This window comes from Anopheles coluzzii, chromosome X, assembly GCF_943734685.1.
Source record: "Anopheles coluzzii chromosome X, AcolN3, whole genome shotgun sequence".
Classification (NCBI taxonomy): domain Eukaryota; kingdom Metazoa; phylum Arthropoda; class Insecta; order Diptera; family Culicidae; genus Anopheles; species Anopheles coluzzii.
Genome location: NC_064669.1, coordinates 863,470 through 884,944, shown reverse-complemented (window position 1 = coordinate 884,944; position 21,475 = coordinate 863,470). Strand labels below are relative to the sequence as shown.

The 21,475-nt window shown below is 50.1% G+C and overlaps 1 protein-coding gene across 9 annotated transcripts in view; it reads right to left on the bottom strand.

Annotated features, from left to right (window-relative positions):
• The window catches only part of LOC120953442 (protein lap4), a 54,379-nt gene that overhangs the window by 22,650 nt on the left and 10,254 nt on the right, over positions 1–21,475 (bottom strand). For 5 of the 9 annotated variants that reach the window (XM_040373368.2, XM_040373446.2, XM_049610886.1 and 2 more), the window contains 9 exons: positions 13,794–13,911; positions 13,491–13,659; positions 11,239–12,579; positions 10,980–11,152; positions 4,061–4,257; positions 3,431–3,976; positions 3,156–3,354; positions 1,947–2,413; positions 191–463 (listed from right to left, as the gene is read on the bottom strand). In XM_040373368.2, coding sequence (XP_040229302.2) covers positions 191–463; positions 1,947–2,413; positions 3,156–3,354; positions 3,431–3,976; positions 4,061–4,257; positions 10,980–11,152; positions 11,239–12,579; positions 13,491–13,659; positions 13,794–13,911 — 3,483 coding nt within the window. Of the gene's footprint in view, positions 1–190; positions 464–1,946; positions 2,414–3,155; positions 3,355–3,430; positions 3,977–4,060; positions 4,258–6,375; positions 6,809–10,979; positions 11,153–11,238; positions 12,580–13,490; positions 13,660–13,793; positions 13,912–21,475 lie in introns of those variants that run through there. The other 4 variants (XM_049610888.1, XM_049610887.1, XM_049610889.1 and 1 more) reach the window with 4 other exon arrangements.

Below are 21,475 nucleotides of genomic sequence, written 5' to 3'. Positions count from 1 at the left end.
GAGATGTTGAGTTGAGTGACACGGTGGAGCCGTTGTGCAGTACTAATAGTAGAGCGCTATTGATGATTGATGGATGGCTAGAACTTATCATAGACTGGAAAGGAATGCTGATCTTCATCTCGATATTGATTGTGGGATTTTTTGTTGTGTGTGTATGTTTGTTTTTGCTGGATTGGAGCATGTAGTTTACCTCGCTGATTAGTGGTTCCAACAAGCGATTGTCAGTGACCCGGGTCATTACCGTCTCAGTGAACGTTGACTTGGTAATCGTTTCCGTGACGGTGCCGAGCTCGGTCGGTGCCGGCGGCAACATCGGCATGTCCGGCACGGCCTTCTGCACCGTCACCGTTACCGACGGGCCGTGGTCAGACTTGTCCACGGTTACCTGCCGCCCGCCGCCGCTGATAAAGTGAGACGGTATCATGGCCTGAAAGTCTGCGCTGGTCATGGGCCTCGCTGCAACCTGGTGATATGAATGCGCGTGGGTGTGTGTGTGTGTGTGTGTGTGGGTGGGTGTTGGTGTGGGTGGTTCATACATTCATTGTTTTTGTTTTCGTTCGTGGTGGGGAATGTTGGAAAGGGGATGAAAGAGGATGAGCAGGATGCATTCGATCGTTGACAAGATGGCGGAATGAAACGCCACCGTTAACGAAAGGAAACGTTGTTGTGATCGCGAATATACAAAAAGGTTCAATATAGTGACACACACACACACACACACATACAAACACCACCAAACACACGGGACACGCGGAGAGATATAAACAGCAGCCGACCCCAAGAAAGCCATTATGCGTCCACACACACGTACGCACGCACGCGCGAGCGGGAAATTAACGGGAAGGCGCACCCCGACAGGAAAGGATTAGAGCATTGTATGAGCAAATGGTGATGTATGCATGTGTACAGGGTTGGTTTTTGGGCGCGCGCGCGCGTTTGAAAAGGATCATACACACACACACACACATAAGGAGCGACGCGTGGGAGGCACAGGCACAGACAGCAACGAGAATGGGGAAGATATGGAAAAGAGAAAACAAAAAGAAAAAAGGGGAAAAACCTTGGATTAGGACCATGCTGTGGCTGTTAACGGTCGTGCGAGAGGGGGGGGGGGGGGAGGCGAGCGGGAAGGTAGGGTGTATGTGTGTGGGGTTGATGTTATGCGATGTTTAAGGCGATGCGGCCGATGGGTAGCCGTGGAAGAGAGCTCGTCCAGAAGGAGCAAAAGGAGAAGATGGACCAGGGGGAAAGTGGGGGAGGGGGGGGGAGTGAGTAAAGTGTGGGCGTAAGTAGTTGGTGGATATTGGCGAAGGGAGGTTACAGATGGTAAGGTTTGAAGCAGATGAAAACATGAAAATGATGGTGATGGTGATGATGATTAAGATGATGATGACGGTGATGGTGATGACATGCTGCTAATCGTGATGGCAAACGGTGAAAGCATAAAGGTAAGCGCAAATTTCTCGTGCTGCGTGTGCCGCGTGGGCATTGAAGAAAAAGGGGAAGGGGGGGGGGGGGATATCAAAAGCAACAACACGCGTGCTAGAGCTGTCCCGTTTGGGGAGGAGATGGCAATGAGCACCGTGACCGCTTCACAGCGCTGGCAGAGTTGTGTGCCCACTATAAAGAAAGTTGTGCGTGTGTGTGTGTGTGTTTGTGCGTGCGTGTGGTTGTGTTGTTTGTAGAGGTGGGTGGAAGAAGGGCAGCAATTGCACCACGCGTGTACTACTACGGAAATACGGGTGTAGATAGTGGATAGGAAGCAACTAAACAGTGGGGAGAGAGAAAAGTGCCGGCGACGACGACGACGACGACAGGGCGCAGAGGATGAAGGGGGAGAGGGGGTTGGCCGGTTTTGCTCCATCCGCCGGACGGTGGTGCTCCAGGTAGGTGGTCGCGTCAGTTTCGGGATCATTGGGAGACGGCCCTCCGTCGGGGAGTCTTACCTGCGGGTCGTCGCTAGTGGCAGCCGTGTGCGCTACCACCCCATTATTCGTGGCCGACACCGGGGGCGCTTCCATCGGATGCTCCTGGTGCTGCTGCTGCTGTGTGTGCATTATTACGCCATTGCCGTTACCTTTCGTGCCGCCGTCCGGCAAGCTACTGATGTTAGCGGTGCCGTGTTTGTTATTTACGCTTTGCATTAATACTGTACGCGGTGCAGGCAGCGGAGGCTGCTGCTGCTGCTGCTGCTGCTGGGCGTTGGATGACGTGTGCGGTGCAAATGAGGAGCTAGGTGAAAGTGCATTAGCCCCGCCAGTTACCTTTTGCTGCTGTTGCTGCTCCTCGACCACCTTCGCCGCCGGTTCGCTGTCGGGCGACTGGTGGTGTTGGTGATGGTGGGCCTGCTGGGCGGCAGCAACCTGCTCCTGACCGTCTTCGGCCGTGCGCCGGTAACCGGTGTAGGTAGTGGCTGGTAGAGAAAGGGAGAAGGGCGATGTTAAAACGTTGTGTTTCTTCCAGTGCGGCAAAATGTCATGAGTATCACGAGATTTTCACCAACGAAAACAATGAACATATCCGTGGTAGCTTGATGCTCATTGCTGATAGTCAATAAAAGTGCGTCATGACATGCTGAACACGATATGCGAGTGCTTGTTGTAACCGCGATACTCTGACTGACAAGTTGAGGCTATGAACAGTGCTGCCAAATGTCACTGTTTCAGCCATCAATACTCATGAGTGAAACGAAGCTCAAATCAGCTCACGTACACAAGTGAGATGATCAGGGACGATACTCAGTTGGTGAATCAATCACATGCTTGGTGACATTTTGATTAGCACCCAACTCTTGGTCACTCACTTGGTCACGACATTTTTTGTCAATGATAATCACGACATTCATTGAATATATTTGATTTTGTTTCAGCCGGAATTTGCCATGACTATGTCAGTGACATGTAGCAGAACTGATCACGGTACAAAAAAAAAGTCCTGACATAGTGACTGACCAAGCAATGGTCATGTCATGAGCATGTATTGCTCACACCAACCGTTCTGAGTATCACCTCTGATTATCACAATTGAGCACGTGACGCTGATATGGATTTTGTTTCAGTCAGATTTTTGTATGAATTGACAGTGACATTTAGCAGCACCGGTTTCTTCCGTTTTTTTTTCGTTTTTCGTTTTTGTGAGTTTTTTGTGTGACCTACCGAGCCGGTTGGGCAGGTAGGCGCCGGCAGCGGCGGCGGGAGGCCTATTCGGACCGACGACGGGACTACGGGGGCTGTGCAGCGGTTCCAGCGGTCCCTTCACTTCCCGCTGCACCACCAGGCGCACGAAGCGTTGATGATCGGTCAGCAGCTGCACCGCGTAATCGTGATGGGCGTTCGTGATGTCGACTCCGTTAATCTAAAAAAACAAAAAACAAGGAATGTATTAACGAGTGACATACGGCGCCTGCTAAGTCCGCCACTTTCGCACTTACGGCCAGCACCCGATCGCCCACCATTATCTTGCCGTCCTTGTGCGCCACCCCGTTCTCGGTCAGCCGGGAGATGTAGATACCCTCGGAGCCGTCCTTGAACGGTGCGTGGCCCTTGCCGCCGGCAATGCTGAAACCTAGCCCCTGGCCGATCTGGTCCCGGATCAGCGTCGTGTGCAGGATGATCTTTTGCGTGATTTCGTTCCCGTTCGGCATGTCCAGGGCGCCACCACCAACACCACCACCAGCACCACCGTTCGGCAAACCGACCGTGTTGGGGGAGAGGGCGCCCATGTACGGTGGTACGCCCGCACCGTCCACGGTCGGCAGCCCCAGCGGTGCGCCCACCAGGGGCGGCGGCTTCAGCGCGTCCTGGTCGGACACGCTAATCTGCGCGACCGAGCCCGTATCGTCGAACACCGGATGGCCGATCAGGCGCGTCACCTCGCGGGCAATGTACAGTATCAGCACGGAGCCGCACGCCTTCAACACCTCGACCGCATCGTAATGGTCCGCGTCCTCCACGGAGATACCGTTCACCTTCAGCACCTGCGGAAGAGAGGAAAACCGGGATCAAGCTGGGTTCTTCGCTTTGCGCGCGTACCGGTGGTCTCTACACCTCTACAACCGTACCTTATCGCCGACCTTCAGGCCGGCCAGGTCCGCCGGGCCCCGCTCGGTGACGCGTGAGATAAAGATGCCCTCGTCGTCGCCCTTGAACGGGGTGGAACCGCGCCCACCGGCAATGCTCAGCCCGAGCCCGGCGGACGTACGCTCGATGTGTATCTCCAGCCGTTCCTCCTTCAGCGCGGTGTACGTGTCGAGCGTGTCTAAAACGGCAGCAGAAAAAGAGCAAACCAGCTGATTAAACAGTTCCCAACCGAACGCTTTCCTATGCCAAGAGCAGTGCTGAGCTGTGTGAAAGAGGCCAGTGGGTGATCGGCTGGGTTGTCGGCTGTTGTTCCCGACCGCCTCACCGGAGCCGATGTTTGGAAGAAATTGTTTTGCTACAATGTTACACTGTGGACCGGGGCAATGAAATTGTAACTACAACAAGGCAGCAGCTCGATGCCGGACGGCCAGCGGGATGTCAACCTTGAGCTGTAGTTGCGGCGGGGCGTCCGTGCCGAATCGTCTGTTTATTATTCCGATGCACCGGCCGTCTCTCGCACGCCACCGCTGACCCCCGCGCTCGTGCTTTCTTTGCGACACTCTGTTTGGTAAATTGTTACCACCCCAGATTTCCCACCCCAGAATTGTTAGTTTGTCTTTGCTTTTGGAGAGAGGGGAGAGGGATTTAGTGCTGATGTTTTGCTTCCCAGTGTTGCTTGCAATACCGTGGAAACGTTGCTAAATGGTAAATGGTTACTTTTACCTTATTATTTTACTGCAAGCTGTACGGTGTGTTAGTTTAAGAGAGGGTGGGAACAAAATGATTAGTATGTTGTAAGCGACCCCAACGGGAAAGGAACGTACACGGTACAGGGTACGTACTATTTGTGGGTTTGTTTTTGTGGCCGGTCGATACGCTAACAAGGGTGGTCCGTTCAAAATTTGATCGATTGAAACATTGCTGTGCGCTAAGAAACGCTCCTCAAGCTTTAATTGACCTAAACGTTACATTATTAGCATCTGCTGAACGTTCAAGTATGATTCCAGTTAGATTCCTGAAGTTCGACAAATCGATCCAATTAGTGCAATTTTTTTTCCAAAATAAGGCATCAACCTGCAGAAAACTGATATGAACGCGTTTTTTCTTCCTTCGAACGGTCACTTCGAGCAACTGTGCTGCTCGTAATGCGCCAATCGACCCTATTTTTAGATAGTTTTCCAAGCTGTGTTTTAAGAAGGGCTCAATTCTTCCGAATCGGCCCCACGTGGCTTTCGCTTCGTTTTTTTTTTTTGATGAATTTAACAGACTGCTAATCGAGTGTATTTTGGGGGCAGGGGTAGTTCTAGGGAGGAAATGCGTTTTATTTTCGACTTGAATCGTGCATCCAGCATACATAAGCTGAAAATACGATCGAATGTTGGACTTTTAAAAGCGGAACTGCTGACAATCTCAACTATCAATGAATTAGGAGTGCCATATGTAACGAAGCTTCAGTACCAAGCAGAATGTATCTGGCTGAGTGCTCAACTAAACGTAGGCAAACGCCCATTTTCGTTTGAATAAAAGAAAGAGCTAAAACAGTTATGCTTTCCACATGTTGACAACTGGATTTGTCGTGCAAACAGAAAAGCAACCCAGCTAGTGGACATTGTTTGCTAACTGAGATGACAATTTCAACTGTCGGACGATACGTGGGATTTTGTGCACTTGGGTGCACTGTTTTCAAGCACGTTTGTTTCAAGGTAATAGTTGGATATCGGAAAGATGGTTTGTTCCCGGATGTTTTACGTTAACTGGGATCCGTTCCAGTGACCAGCGCACAACCAGTTAAACAGCACCCAATTAGCGAACACCTACCCAGTGCCCGGAGGTAGCGAAGATCGTAAAAACTCCGCAGAAGAAGCACGTGGGAAGCATGTTAATGCCGACGGCATTGGTTGTTTGCAGATTCATTTCAATGTAGAATTAGAAGCCAATAGTATCAAGCATTTCTTATATTTTGCTTTGAATAATCAATTAAAACTAAATTCCTCCCAAAACTCAACCCTGAAGAGCTGGACGCCTGGTCCGTTGAAGTCTGCAAAGCAAGGTAGAAGAGACCTTTACCAAGCTTTGCCCACACACAGACACACACACACACACTCACACACACACACACACAGCATGATTCATTTTAGCATCGATTCCAAAATAAGACTCGACACAAAACACATACAGACGACACTCGCGCTCGGCACTTGCTCGCGCCATGGGAGCTGCGAGTGTGCTGGGCTGGTTTCGTCACCTTATCGTGCTGTGACGGGGCCGCGCTTGACACAGTGTTATCTTCGCTTACCGTCGTAGACTTTCCGCTTCCCAAACATCGGCGACGATGACGACGACAGGGCGAAAGTGCCACCGCCGCCACCGCCGCCCTTACCCGCCGGCCCCGTCCGCCCATCCTTGACGGCGGTGATGATGCGGATGCGCCGCTTGTCGTCCTTCCGGCCGCCCTTCTTCTTCCCGCTCGACAGGATGCTGGCGGGCGGGAGCGACCCGCTGGTGCCGCTCGACCGGAACGAGGACGCACCGGACGACCGGCGGGACAGTGGCCGGCCCGGTCCCTTCCGGCCCGGGCCGCCCTTCCCACCGTCCTTCACTTTAAACTTGACCGAAAACATCCTTCCCTCCGGGGTTTATTATGACCAAAACACACACACACACACACACACACAGATACACTTGCTTCACACTTTTTTTCTTCTTCTTCTTGGGGATTCTTCTTTTTGGGGGGGCAAACTATTGCGCGATCTCGGGGCTGAAACGACGCGTGGTGTGGTTTATTTGAGCGTGCAGACAACACTAGCGGCCCCAAGTGGGGCAGGGTTACTCGCTACCGTGTCGTACAGGCCAGCCACTAGCTGGGCCACCTTCAATTAGGGCGAGCCGGCGGGACCAATTTGTAATTACGGCCCTTACGCTGCTGCCTGGAACAACAACGCTGCCAAGAGAGATCGAACCCGCATCGACAGGGCGTGACTCATCGCACACGGATGAGGGGATGGTTGGTGGTGGTGGGGTCAGGGGGTTGATGATAGCACCCCTCTACCAAGCGTCACTTAAAGCACCACAGAGACGTCGCCGTCGTCGCCGTCGAAGGTTGATTGTTGACGGTGCGTCTGCGGCAGCACGCACCACGCCCTTATACAAGCCGATGCTATTGTTTATTTTCTTCTTTGCTGTGTTGTGCCAAACGGCAGCTCCAAAAATCTTCACACACTGTGTCCCTCGGTAAAGCGAAAGAGGATATCTCCTCCGTCCGTACACACGACCACAGGGCAGCAACGTTCCCGGTGATTTGTCAACCTGTCGCGCGGCGAGCGCATCCGCGGATTCCTTCTGCACCCGATGAGCTGGCCCCGCGAGTTCCCCCCCTAACGCTGATAACGCGCTGGTACGATGCGAAGAATGTGATAAAAAAAACAACATACACACACACACAAGCGCGCACGTTATCTTTCGCTCCCCGCGGGAACTCGATCCCGCGTGGCGAGCGAAATACGGCGAACTTTCCTTCCGAATCGGCAGAGGGCGGCCGAGGGACGGGCTTACCGTGTGTGCGCGCCAGGCATGGCAAATCGCCCAATCGGGATGCCAACTGTGTTGGGTAAGTTGATACTCATTGGGTGGGGGGGGGGGGGGGGGGCTTATTAAAAGTGTTGGTGGCTAGTGGTGCCGATGATACCCACTTCCATCAGCTGACCATATGGGTCAAATTCAAATTAATTCGCCGCACGTATGACATCCATGCGCAGTGCGCGTCTACGTGGTACAATTGCTATGACCGCGTGCACTTGCGTAAAGTATGTAGCCTACTGCAAGCGTAAACGAAAAAAAAACCAGCTAAATACAGAGTCTGAAGGAACTGACGATACAGAGCGGCATCGGACTAATTTGTGTTGACCAATTGTTGCTTCGTGTACTATTTGCGAACACCCCATTTGATCGATAATCTCCAAACGAAGCATCGAATATCTTTATAGTGTCAAATGTGATGAGTTTTTGCCGACTTTATACGTCAAAACTAAAAACGATTGGAGATAATTAATTGGCCGAGCGTACCTGACCCACTTAAACGGTTCAATTTTTTTTGTAATGGATAATTTCTGCTTAGGCATACACGTAACGGAAAAAATAGTTACGTCTAAGCCAATTTAAGAGGTTCCCAAAATAAAAATAAGTGAAGTAATTCTATTAATTCGGACCATTTTGGTGAACTTGTGAAGAGGGTATTTCAAACAAATGTCCCAAGAAGAAGAACCAAACGTATGCACATACATCATTTCTTAGAATGCGTAAATCTAGCAAACAAATTGTTGTCCGACATTGAATGTCAGCCACGGTAGAAATGGATTTAGCATCAAATAACGTGCGCAAAATACACGTGAAATTGGAGCCTACGTCGGAAATACATTAAGCAGTTAGTAAAATGCTGCTTCAAAATGAGTTCCCAGCAATGACCCTTTGGAAGTTTTAAGCCAGAAAGCTGACATTTTATCATGTCAGCTGTTTGCATTGTATAGCAGTTTTCGAGCAGCTACTACACTTTGTATAATATACAGGTGGACGTATCCCAAGGTGTATGTATCTAGAAGGTTGATATTTATCGCTTCTGCTGGGCGACATTGTGGGAGACATACAAATTTCCAAAGTGTATGCAGGACCAGTTAGTCACATAGCCTGTTTTTTATGGCCCAATTTGAATGACACTCTGATCTCTTTAATGCATCTTGGGATAAATGAAAACACGGCCTTGGTTTGCCATTTTTTCCAGAAAATACCCGAATATAATTCTAGCTTTGCGGCTGAAATAATCTAGGCTGAAAATCGCAGACTTGTTTTGTGTGCAGTTTTTTTTGTGGAATGTTGACATGATTTCAGCCGCCAACTGTCCAACTCCAACTCCATATAAAAAAGGCGTCTAGTATCGTGAAAGGCCCCAATATTCAGCATTCGTCGGCGTTTGATTGCATTGTTTTCAATGCTGAAATAATCTAGGCTGGAAATCGGAGCCTATGGTTTCGCGTGTGGATTTGTGGTGTAGTGTTGACACGATTTCAGCCGTCGACTGTCAAACTACATCTAGAAAGCCTGGCTAGTATTGTGAAGCAGTCCCCTAATAATTGGAAATAGGTGTTTGTGTGTGTGTGTGTGTGTGTGTGTGTGTGTGTGTGTGTGTGTGTGTGTGTGTGTGTGTGTGTGTGTGTGTGTGTGTCTATTGATTTAATGTATGAGTCTTAAATTTCATTCCAGGTGGCTACAGGGTTGTCACACCGTTTCTATGCCAAAAACATAAATGTCAGAATACACTTGTGTTTGCATAGGTTTCGATTTTAGTTTTTCGGTTCATTGGAAAGAAATTAATTGCTTTGAAAAGCTGCAGATAAGTTGGCTACCTCTGCCCCGTTATCGCCCAGCGCAGCGCTGATAACGGTGCCAGTGTGTAGAGCACAGGTAGGCAATCACCAACCTGGGACCCACACCAGTCACCACACGCATGCAGTGATATACGAGAAATGAACACTCCATACACATACACACACACACACACACACACACATGACACACAGAAATGAAACCCGCTAAAAACCTTGACACAAAATGGCTCTCGCACTCGGGGCAGCAACCAAACAACAAGGCAGGTTGTTGTTGTGTCATCGCCCCTACAAGAACGGTAGCGGGGTAGTACCGCACCCCAAAAAGGGTGCTTCCACACACACGCACACTCTTTAGCGATTGTTTGTTTTCCACCAAAACCCCCACACGCACACACACAAACACACAAACGAGCAGGGCAGAATACGCACTGACTGCACGTACGCGTTGATACAGACGCGTCGATTATGGGCCCGGATCGGGGAAACAGTACGGTAGTGTGGTGGAGAGAAGGGTTCGGTATGTTTAATTTCATGTTTATCGAAAGTACCGGGGCCCTGGGTGTGCTCTGGGTGCCTTATCTAAATGGTGGTTAGGTTTCGTCGCTTGCTGTGTTACTCTCTTTTTTTGTTGTTGTTCGACGAGCAAAACTAACGTCATTGAAAAGCACATCGATATGGACACGGGCTGTTAACACAGCTCCGTGACCGACTGCGTGGTGGTGGCTGCATATTGTTGTACATGTAGCTCGCTAAATGGCGAATGTCATCTTCGCCTGCCGCAGTGTCCCGACTGTCAGGAACGAGACGGCGATCACACGCCACACGGTCTCTCCCACTGTCCGGCTCAGGGCTATACATCGAAGGGGGCCCTTTTCGGTGCCCCTTCAGATGCTAATTACCGGGAGCTCTTCGGAGCTCGCCGGCCGAAGTACTCGTCGTCAAGGTAGGACGTACAAAAAAACATGGTGTGAACCTGCCGCTCGTCCGCCACCCTGGCTGAGCAAACAATCATGCCATTTGCTAGTCGGTCGGTTTTGGCCCATCAGCAGCAACCTTAGCACCTGATCTGTTTACTCTGCGCGCCGCCTCGTCAAACATCGGCCCCCGACAATACGCCCTTGCCCACTTCCGGGCCGCACCACAAGGGGAAAACGCGTCCACAAACACATACCACACACATGCTTGAGCAAGTCAGGGCTGCTTATCTTATCGCCGACCGAGCAATGTGCCGATGACGACGATCGGAATGTGGTCAACGATGTGCGGCCACCCTCGTGCAGCGAAGACATGTGCCGGAGAAGGCCAAGTGGACTCGGAAGCAGTCCAGATGCCAGCCGAGATGCGGCTAAGATGATGTAATGCGCATTGGAAAATGATGTAACAACCCCGGGGGGAAGCGGGAAAAGGTCACCGCTGCGCAGTGACATCATGGTGCCCACTGGCCACAGCCTCAGTTGCTCTGGGAGGAGTAGTAGCAGTAGTAGTGGGTAGTAGTTTTGCCACTACTTTGAGCGCCACCTACCTTCGGCGATGCTGGCAGTAGCGGACGGTGGCACCGGCGGCTCCATCGCGGGATGCTCGTCCAGCTTCGGCGGGGTCATCTCCTTCAGCTTCAGCGAGTTAAACATCAGGTTCGTGTTCTTATCGGTGATGGTGTGATGCACCCGCTTGTTCTTCAAGTGGTGGGGCGTATCTCTGGAAGGAGGGGGAGGGATAAAGAGAAACAATCAGTAACTGTTTTGCGTCGCACAACCAAACAAAAAAAAAAAACGACAGTGTACCTGCGATGCAGCTTCGATATCGGCTTCTTGCCACCGTGCTCATCGCCGTCCTCGCCGTACTGCTGCCGTTCCGGGTCGTCGTCCTCGTCCTCGTTCACCTCGAACCCTACCCGCTTCTCGTACCCGTCCTCGTCGTCCTGTGCCCCTTCGACGCCGCCGCCTGCCTCCGCCGATCCAGCTGCTGCCTCGCCCTGCTCCTCGTCGTGCGGTATCGCATGGCCCTGGATGTCCTCCATCGTCGCCGTCCCGTAGCCGGACCGGTTCAGCAGCGACGGCCGGGAGGCGCTCTCCTCCGACAGCGTGTCCAGATTGCCGGACAGGTCGTCCGACTTGCGCTCCTTCGCGAACAGCTTGTGGGCCTTCATCTTCAGCTCCTTCGGGTGGGGCGTGTTCTGGCGCACGAACGGCGTGTCCCGGTCCGCGCCAAAGTCCTCGGTAAACTTGACCGAGTGCGTGCGGGACGCCTCCCGCTCCTCCCAGTTCTCCGAGTCGGTGTCCTCGCGCTGGCTCGGGTTGGACGGGACGTAGCGCTGCTGGGGCAGCAGGAAGCAGGTCAGCACCTGCTCGTTCGTCGTCTCGTCCACGTCCGGCTGGAACGTTGGCACCGGTTGCGACTGGTTCTCCGACAGCCAGACCGCCTTCAGCTGCAGGTTGACGAGCGAGTACGGCAGATGCTGCAGCAGATTGCCCGACACGTCCAGCACGTGCAGCTCGCCACAGTTGCCCAGCTCGGCCGGCAGCCGCGTCAGCTTGTTCTCGCGCAGGCTCAGCACGCCGAGCTGGCGACAGTTGCCGAGCTCACTCGGCACCGCGACCAGCGAGTTCCGGTCGACGTTCAGATTGTTCAGCACCAGCATGTTGCCGACGGTGGCCGGCAGCTCGCTCAGGAAGTTCTCCGTCAGGATGAGCTCCTGCATGTGCACGCAGCACCCGATGCTGTCGTTCAGCGTGTGCAGCCGGTTCTGGTCGAGCTTCAGGATCGACAGGTTGGTCAGCTTCGAGATGCCGTTCGGCAGCGTCTCGAGCAGGTTCTGGGACAGGTGCAGATCGGTGAGACACTCCAGGCCGCCGATCTCCTCCGGCAGCTCCTCCAGCCGGTTCTCCGACACGTCCAGGCAGACGAGCTTCTTCAGCAGCCCGATCTCGGGCGGCAACCGCAGCAGCTGGTTGTGGTCGAGCCAGAGCTCCTGCAGCGACGGCAGGTAGCCGACGTGCGACGGCAGCTCGTCGATCTCGTTGTCGCCCAGGTCGAGGCGCTCCAGCTTCGTCAGCTGGCTAATTGACTCCGGTAGGTTCTTCAGCAGGTTCTCGCGCAGCTCGAGCGACACCAGCTTGGACAGACTGTTGAGTGGAGGGGGGGAAGGAATAGTTCGGACGAAGGAAAACAATATTTGTGAATGTGTTGGAAGAGAGTTGAGACTCTTTTTTGGAGCCAATGTGTATGCCAACGAATATCTCAAAATTATACCCAAAGCCGGCTTCAAAAATACAATGTACGGCCTCTGCATCTCAAGCGCTCCTGTATAGAGTGACACCACTCGATCAAAGCTTATTGAACCTTTTTTTTGTGTTTTGTAGAACAAAAACAACGATATAGCAACACAAAAGATCTCATCGTGGAGAACATATTTCAACCCCAAAATTGCATACATTCTCTCCCGGTCTTCCCAGGTCGTTGGATGAGACCCACCCCAACTACACACCGTCGTTGCTACTACACCCTTTGTACTTTCATTGTTCCGCCGATTCCCCGTCCGCTCCCTCCAGCTCTACCCGCCCTCAAAAGCGTTTTGGGATGGAGAGATGATGTTCAAAGCACAAAGAATTCGCCCATCAAACGGCGGAAGAGGGGGAAGGCGTTCTGGTTCGCTGAGTTTAGACGTTCCGGGCAGTATCAAAAACGAGGAAGGGTAGGGCGGCGTTGGGGGAGCGGTGTTGGGAGCGTATAAACACTGGAAAAAGCAAGGGACGGACCTTACGGGCGCGTTTGATGTGAAGCAAACCATTGCGCTAGGGTTCCGTTATTTCATCTAACCGCCCCTCCCTCCTCTTCCCCATCCTACCCACATTTCCGTGGGGTACTTCCGTTACACTAACACTTATGGTGCTGTGCGGCGCACGGTAGAGAGAGAGCGAGAGAGCCGAAACAGAAAAAAAGCGAGCTGTTTGGCGGTGGTTTATAGAATGCTTTACCTCCCACCCCATCCTCCTTTTTTTCCGGTTCTTTACTCTCAGTTCAACGCACTACTTACCAGCCAAAGTCCTGCGGTAGCGAGATGAGCGACATGTCGTTCAGGCCGAGCACGGTCAAATTCCGCAGCTGGGTGAAGCCGGCCGGCAGCCGCGAGATGGGATTCGAGCTGAAATCGGCTATCTGCAGGCTGCGCAGATGCTTGATGTCCTCCGGTATGTCGCCGATTTCTGCAAACGAGTGTACGGGGGTTGTAAATGCGGTATTTGTTTTGAGCGCTAAACACACCACGTGGCCTGGGACCACGGTTCAAGTGCAACACGTGGACGTGGGATGTTGGATAGGATTGGATATGAGCACTCACCATTTCGGGACACGTCCAGCTCGACCAGATTGACGAAGTTCTGGATGTCGGATGGAATTTTGATAATGTCATTGTCGCTCAGCCCGAGCTTCCGCAGCCGGTAGAGGCGAAAAAAGCCCTGGAAAAGTACGGAAAAATGAGAAAAGTACGGTCAGTGATTGGGAAATGACAGCAGCGTGTGGCTGTGTGTTATGGTACAATGAAATAATTAAATTATGCCCCAGCCAGCCAACCAAAGTTGACGGGGATAAATGGGAAGTAATTGGACAGCTTGCCCAGGTTTTTCGGGGCGTCGTCATCCTCCTCCAATACCCGCGGTGCATCTCTCTCACCCCGGAAAACCCGAAATTTGCGTTCAAAATGGAATCACAGTCACACACAGAGGGACTTCTCCACCCCCGGTGGTGATGCTCGGTTTTCAGCACGGTCCACCAGTCCACACAAATTGGATTAAAATGGGCAGCGCGCTCGGTAACGCATTAACTCGTCCGGCCGACAACACTTTCCGGCTCTCCAATTCCACGCCACTCTTCCTGCTCTTTTTGCCATAAAAATAAAACCAAAAATCATCGTCCCTTCCCTCTGTGGCGGAAGGATTGATTCCCAGATATGTAGACACGCTGCACGGAGCACGGAGCACTGCAATAAACACGCAACTATAGATTGCAAAAAAATACGCCACATCGCGCCTGCAGCCAGCTGTGCAAATATAAAAAGAGTCTGGGCGCGTCTAAAATTAAATTAACATGAATTGATTCCCGCTGTCCGGGGAAGTTGCCGGGTGTGTGCCACCGGGATTCTGGAACGTGCTTGGCCGCTCTGCCTGACTGACGCACACTTTATAATAACATTCGGGCAAGCAGTGATTTGAGCCGCTCGCAACTGCTGGAACAACAACAACTGGGAGCTTGGAGAGCAAGAGATCTTCATGTTATTTGGCCCCAGCTTTACAGGCCTCTGGTTCTGGAGCGCAGCAGAAACACAATGTGTGGGGTAATGCGTGCGCGTACCCCGAATGGGTCGTCATATTTCTTGAAGGAATTTAAAGTATTATAAACAACCGACGCACCCCACCGGCCGCGTATAGTGTAAACAAGCCTGGAGAGCGGGCATTGGTTTACCATTCTTCTTGTTGCCGGGTGCTGTAAGTGCGTACAGCAGGTCCCCCGGATAGGCATTGTCCTTGATAGAGGGAGAGAACGAGGGAGTTCGTTGTAGACTTCGTTTAGGCGTTATTTCCCGAGCAGCAAACACCAGCGGTTCTTGGTTGGTTGATAAGATACTGAACAAGTGTTTCGGAGCAGGTATAGTTAACGTTCAGTCGCTTCAATTCATGCTTCAACTTCTATCAATCTATAAAATCTCCAAATTGTATATAGGGATTCTATTCCGAAGTCTTCAGATCTGATCGTTACATCACTACGTAGATGTTACGTCAATATCCTGGTTATTATTCCAATTTAACTAAAATTTCCAACAACTTTCAATTATCAACAACACATTAGATCTTGCAGACGACGAACTTCACTATTGTGAGCATACTAAGAGGATAGTGAGATACTTTAGATCTTCTAGACGACGAGCTTTATTGCGAGCAAGCCAAGAAGAGAGGGAGCTACATTAGATATTCCTTTATGTATCTGCTCTAGATAGCAGGAATCTTCAAAAGCCTTCAAGGCAAAACAGTTATTGAAGACCGTATTGAAGTTATCTTTAGGTAATGAGTGAGAACAATTCTTGGTTTGATAACAAAGCATTTAGTTGGAAATAACATGGAGTCTAGTTCATCTTTATGACGCAACTCGAATTGTATTTCTAGCACATCATGTGTGGACGTTCATCGTTCGAGAGTGCAAGTTCTCGGAACAGATAACGATGATTCTCGCATATGCAAGTCTTTTCATGTGCCATTTGAATAAGAGAAGCTAAACAACAAAAAAAAAAGATTCTTATATTGTCATCCTGTATCATTAAGGGCCGCTGAATGTCTTCTATGGGAGATATGTATCAAGATGTTAGATTTTTAATTCTGTCACCTTTGCGTAGTTCTAGCTCCAATTAATTGGAGACATTTCAACGATTGTTTGTTTATGTTTTTTTAGTTAATTTCAGAAGTTGGACAGACAACAGACGAAGTACGAATAATTCAGATGTGAGATTCTGTAGTTTACGTTTCGATGTGAGTTGAAAAAACGACAAAAACTAGTCTTTTAAGTTCCTCGAGAATCGAGATTCATCGTTCCTTGTTGTTCAACCTCAAATTGTTACCCTGGCCGCAGCAATAACCAAGAAAACCATAAACAATCGCGACCTGCGCAACACGATTGTTAGTTCGCCAGTTCGAGAATATCCTAACCATTTCCTGCACTACTCTCGCATCCTGTCGCACAAGGACAAGGAGGATCCTGCCCGTTGCCTCGCCGCTATCGCTTTTCCGCGTGCACGGTACCACCGAGAACGGGACAATCGCAACCAATTTTTAATTGCATTTCGCTTCTCCCAACAAACCATTTCCTGATCTGGGTCGCGCGATGTATCAGAACGCTCCCGTGTCACCCCCAGTCGTTGCAGCTTTTTCCGACAAATCCGAGGGGGTGGGCACCCCAGGGAGGGGGCAGAAACAAGGGGTGGCGCACACGAACGTAATTAAATGTCGGGAAACAAAACACCACCGACCGCGCGTTGAATTGGAAAACTCACGTTTGTGTGTGCTTGGGGAAATACTTCCATAATCGATCGAACACTCGTACTGCGATAACAAAAAAAAGAGGAAGTCGAAGGTAGAACAAAAAGCGCCAACTAATGCTAAGTGCAGGCTCCCGCGGGGAGGGGACAATACAACACAACACCCCCTCCCAGGGGAGGTAGGTGCAAATTCATCAGCAAACAACACGCTAACCGACGGGCGCGTTCGCTTCTCGTTGCTCGATTGAGCGCTGCGCGTCCGCAATTAACCGCAAACAGCATTCCTTCGGTCTGTGGCCGGATGTCGTGGCGATGCGATTTCCCGCCATTCCCCCCTCGCACGCACCCTACCGCCTGGAACCACACTGACAGCCTCCGAGGTTTTCCGTTTAGTGGCAGGCACACCGAGCGACCAACAGGCATTAGAAAAGGTACACACAAGAGGCGAGGAGATACACAGGCATGCATACACCACACACCACAAATAAAATGGAGCATTTAAATGCATGTGCACGTGTGCAATGTTTGAGGCAAAGAGTGATTCCCTCCCCTCCCCCTCTCAGCCCCTCTTTGGTCCACCGCAAGAAGTGTGCTTCGCGTCACCAGCAGCAGTAAGAGATGGGAAAACCGAACGAGAACTGCTCCGTTCGTTCAGTTCTTTCGAGCGTTAGGACGAACTGCGTTGAACGATCGATAAACTGCGGCAAACACAGCCGCTATTTGCGACTTGCCTACCGGTTGGATGACCACGCGAACTACATTCCACGGTCAGTTCTTCATAACGAACGAACTGTGACGTTCAGGATCAGATAGGAGGTCAATTTTGAGGAGAATTGGGCTGCAACCCACCCACTCTCTGTGACTCTCTTTAGACAGCTCACTCGTGCTCTGTGTCTCAATTCAGTTTTTTTCTGACCCAGCCCAGTTACTCAGTTCTTTTCTTGGGATTCACTCGTTTGGAATTCAGTTCAATGTGAATCAATGTGAACAAAAATCCCAAAAGAATGAAACGCACAAATGGAATGAATAGTGGTACGATTCATACAAACTCTTCCTGATGAGAGAACTGGGACGTTCAGGATCGAACTGTGACGTTCCGGATCAGATAGGAGGTCAATTCTGAGGAGAATAGGGATGCAATTTCTCATCCAGCTCAGCTACTCAGTTCTTTTATTGGGATTCAGTTCCCTCAAATCTATGTGAATAAAAATCCCAAAAGAATGAAACGCACAACTTGAATGAATAGTGGTAGGATCCATACAAACTCTTCCTGATGAGAGAATTGGGACGTTCAGGATCGAACTGTGACGTTCCGGATCAGATAGGAGGTCAATTCTGAGAAGAATAGGGATGCAATTTCTCATCCAGCTCAGCTACTCAGTTCTTTTATTGGGATTCAGTTCCCTCAAATCTATGTGAATAAAAATCCCAAAAGAATGAAACGCACAAATGGAATGAATAGTGGTAGGATTCATACAAACTCTTCCTGATGAGAGAACTGGGACGTTCAGGATCAGATAGGAGGTCAATTCTGAGGAGAATAGGGATGCAATTTCTCATCCAGCTCAGCTACTCAGTTCTTTTGTTGGGATTCAGTTCCCTCAAATCTATGTGAATAAAAATCCCAAAAGAATGAAGCATACAAATGGAATGAATAGTGGTAGGATCCATACAAACTCTTCCTGATGAGAGAATTGGGACGTTCAGGATCGAACTGTGACGTTCCGGATCAGATAGGAGGTCAATTCTGAGAAGAATAGGGATGCAATTTCTCATCCAGCTCAGCTACTCAGTTCTTTTGTTGGGATTCAGTTCCCTCAAATCTATGTGAATAAAAATCCCAAAAGAATGAAGCATACAAATGGAATGAATAGTGGTAGGATCCATACAAACTCTTCCTGATGAGAGAATTGGGACGTTCAGGATCGAACTGTGACGTTCCGGATCAGATAGGAGGTCAATTCTGAGGAGAATAGGGATGCAATTTCTCATCCAGCTCAGCTACTCAGTTCTTTTATTGGGATTCAGTTCCCTCAAATCTATGTGAATAAAAATCCCAAAAGAATGAAACGCACAAATGGAATGAATAGTGGTAGGATTCATACAAACTCTTCCTGATGAGAGAATTGGGACGTTCAGGATCGAACTGTGACGTTCCGGATCAGATAGGAGGTCAATTCTGAGGAGAATAGGGATGCAATTTCTCATCCAGCTCAGCTACTCAGTTCTTTTATTGGGATTCAGTTCCCTCAAATCTATGTGAATAAAAATCCCAAAAGAATGAAACGCACAAATGGAATGAATAGTGGTAGGATTCATACAAACTCTTTCTGATGAGAGAACTGGGACGTTCAGGATCGAACTGTGACGTTCCGGATCAGATAGGAGGTCAATTCTGAGGAGAATAGGGATGCAATTTCTCATCCAGCTCAGCTACTCAGTTCTTTTATTGGGATTCAGTTCCCTCAAATCTATGTGAATAAAAATCCCAAAAGAATGAAACGCACAAATGGAATGAATAGTGGTAGGATTCATACAAACTCTTTCTGATGAGAGAACTGGGACGTTCAGGATCGAACTGTGACGTTCCGGATCAGATAGGAGGTCAATTCTGAGGAGAATAGGGATGCAATTTCTCATCCAGCTCAGCTACTCAGTTCTTTTATTGGGATTCAGTTCCCTCAAATCTATGTGAATAAAAATCCCAAAAGAATGAAACGCACAAATGGAATGAATAGTGGTAGGATTCATACAAACTCTTTCTGATGAGAGAACTGGGACGTTCAGGATCGAACTGTGACGTTCCGGATCAGATAGGAGGTCAATTCTGAGGAGAATAGGGATGCAATTTCTCATCCAGCTCAGCTACTCAGTTCTTTTATTGGGATTCAGTTCCCTCAAATCTATGTGAATAAAAATCCCAAAAGAATGAAACACACAACTTGAATGAATAGTGGTAGGATTCATACAAACTCTTCCTGATGAGAGAACTGGGACGTTCAGGATCAGATAGGAGGTCAATTCTGAGGAGAATAGGGATGCAATTTCTCATCCAGCTCAGCTACTCAGTTCTTTTATTGGGATTCAGTTCCCTCAACTCCATGTGAATAAAAATCCGTTCTGAACTTGAACTGAATGAACTGAACTTGAATGAATAGTGGTACGATCCATACAAACTCTTCCTGATGAGAGGAATCCATACATTCACCTGCAGGATTCAACACACACTACAACTCTTCCTCAGTGCACATCATCTCTAATCGGCAGCGATAGCGCAACTGGTGTCTGTGTGTACTGAGTGTGTGTATCCTCTCGCAGCAAACCAACAACGGCAACAACTAAAAGCAACTGCCAGCAACAATTAGAGAGTCTTCAATTCCGCTTATTTCGCTCAACAAAAACAAAAACAAAAAAGACACCCACACACACCTCCCCACAAAGAAAAACACATTTCCAATTCAATTAATTGTTTTTTCCTTGCCACACAATCGCACAGAGAGAGAGAGAGAGCATGGCGGGGATGAGTAAATCGGAATCGGAAAATCGGTTTCCGTGGTTACAGAGAGAGAGAGGGAGAGCGAGTGAGTGAGTGCAACAGGAACTCGTACCGGACTGGCACATATTCACACACAAATGCATACAACTGTCGCGAGGATTGGTGGCCAATATCCCACCGACCCCCCCCCCCCCCCCACCCCCTACTTCCCTGTTGATCCTGTTTTTAACCAACCAACGCTCGTCCTTCAGGAACTCCGATGTACGAGTTGATGGTTTCTAGGTTGCACCGTGTGTCTGCATGTGTGCCCGTTGTGTTCTTTCTTTCCGGGCCAACGCGACCAAACCCAACTGGTGGTGGTCGTCGGAAACCCCTTGGAAAACTGGGAGAAAGAGTTTTGGAGCTGGGGTGCAAGCGGACGGAAACCAATCGATCTCGGGTGTGTGTGTTTGTGTGCACAGGAGCCTGCTGTTCGGGCAAAAACAACCCCGCCCGGGAAGTGGCCCGGGAAAGGGGAGTGAGTGTGAGTGTCCACAGGATGTGCATCCAGTGGGTGGGTGTGTACACCGATATCCAAGCAGCCTTGGTTTGCTTGTTAGGGTAGCAGTAGCAGCAGCAGCAGCAAAGTTACAACGTGATTATGTAGGACAGGACCTTCGCTGCAGCGATCCAGCTTTTTTTCCCCGTATTCTCCGCCAGTAAAGCTTCGCCTAACGAGCACGGTGCACACAACAACACCACTATCATCATCATCATCGTTATTGATGTGCAACAACGGAGCAACACAGCAGCAGGGAAAACACTCTGCAAATTTCAGGAAATTTCATTGGAAAAACAACCGGCCCTAAAACCGAAAAGAAGAAGGCACAACAATGCTCCACAACACGGAGGGGGGTGCATACGGATTAATTTGTCAGCAGTAAGGCAGACGCCTAACGGTAGGCAATCCGCACGACAGAATTATCTTTTTAATAGGTTACCTGTCAATTTGAACAATGCTATTGCGCGCGTGGAATGCCGAGAGGCAAGCGAGAGGCGCTGGGATGGCTGTACAGCTGTTATTATTAGCTCGTGTGCCCCCGCGCGAACCCGCGGCAATGGGGCAGAGCATCCGGGGCCGGCGCAAACCATTGCCAGTTGCCACAATAAGTGGCCGAGCGGGGGCGGGAAGAGGAAGCGAATCCTGTGCTGTGATTTGTCCTGGATTCCCTGGCCGCTGAGTGAGGGGTTTCGCGAAACTAGACACATTTCGAATTGGATTGGATCCCCAACATCTGTCCCCTCTTCGTCCATTGTCCGCCGCCTGCAAGGTAAGCTTCCTCGAATGCAGCATAAATGAACCTACGCTTTCACCTGGCACTGGAGGGGGGGGGGGGGGGGGGAAACAACCGAACGGAGCCACATCCTTCTATTTCTGTGTGCAGCAGCTTCGTGGGATGGTTTGCGAGATTTTCTTCTACCCCGGTCCCTGTCACCGCTTGCCTCTTCTTCCCATTGCATA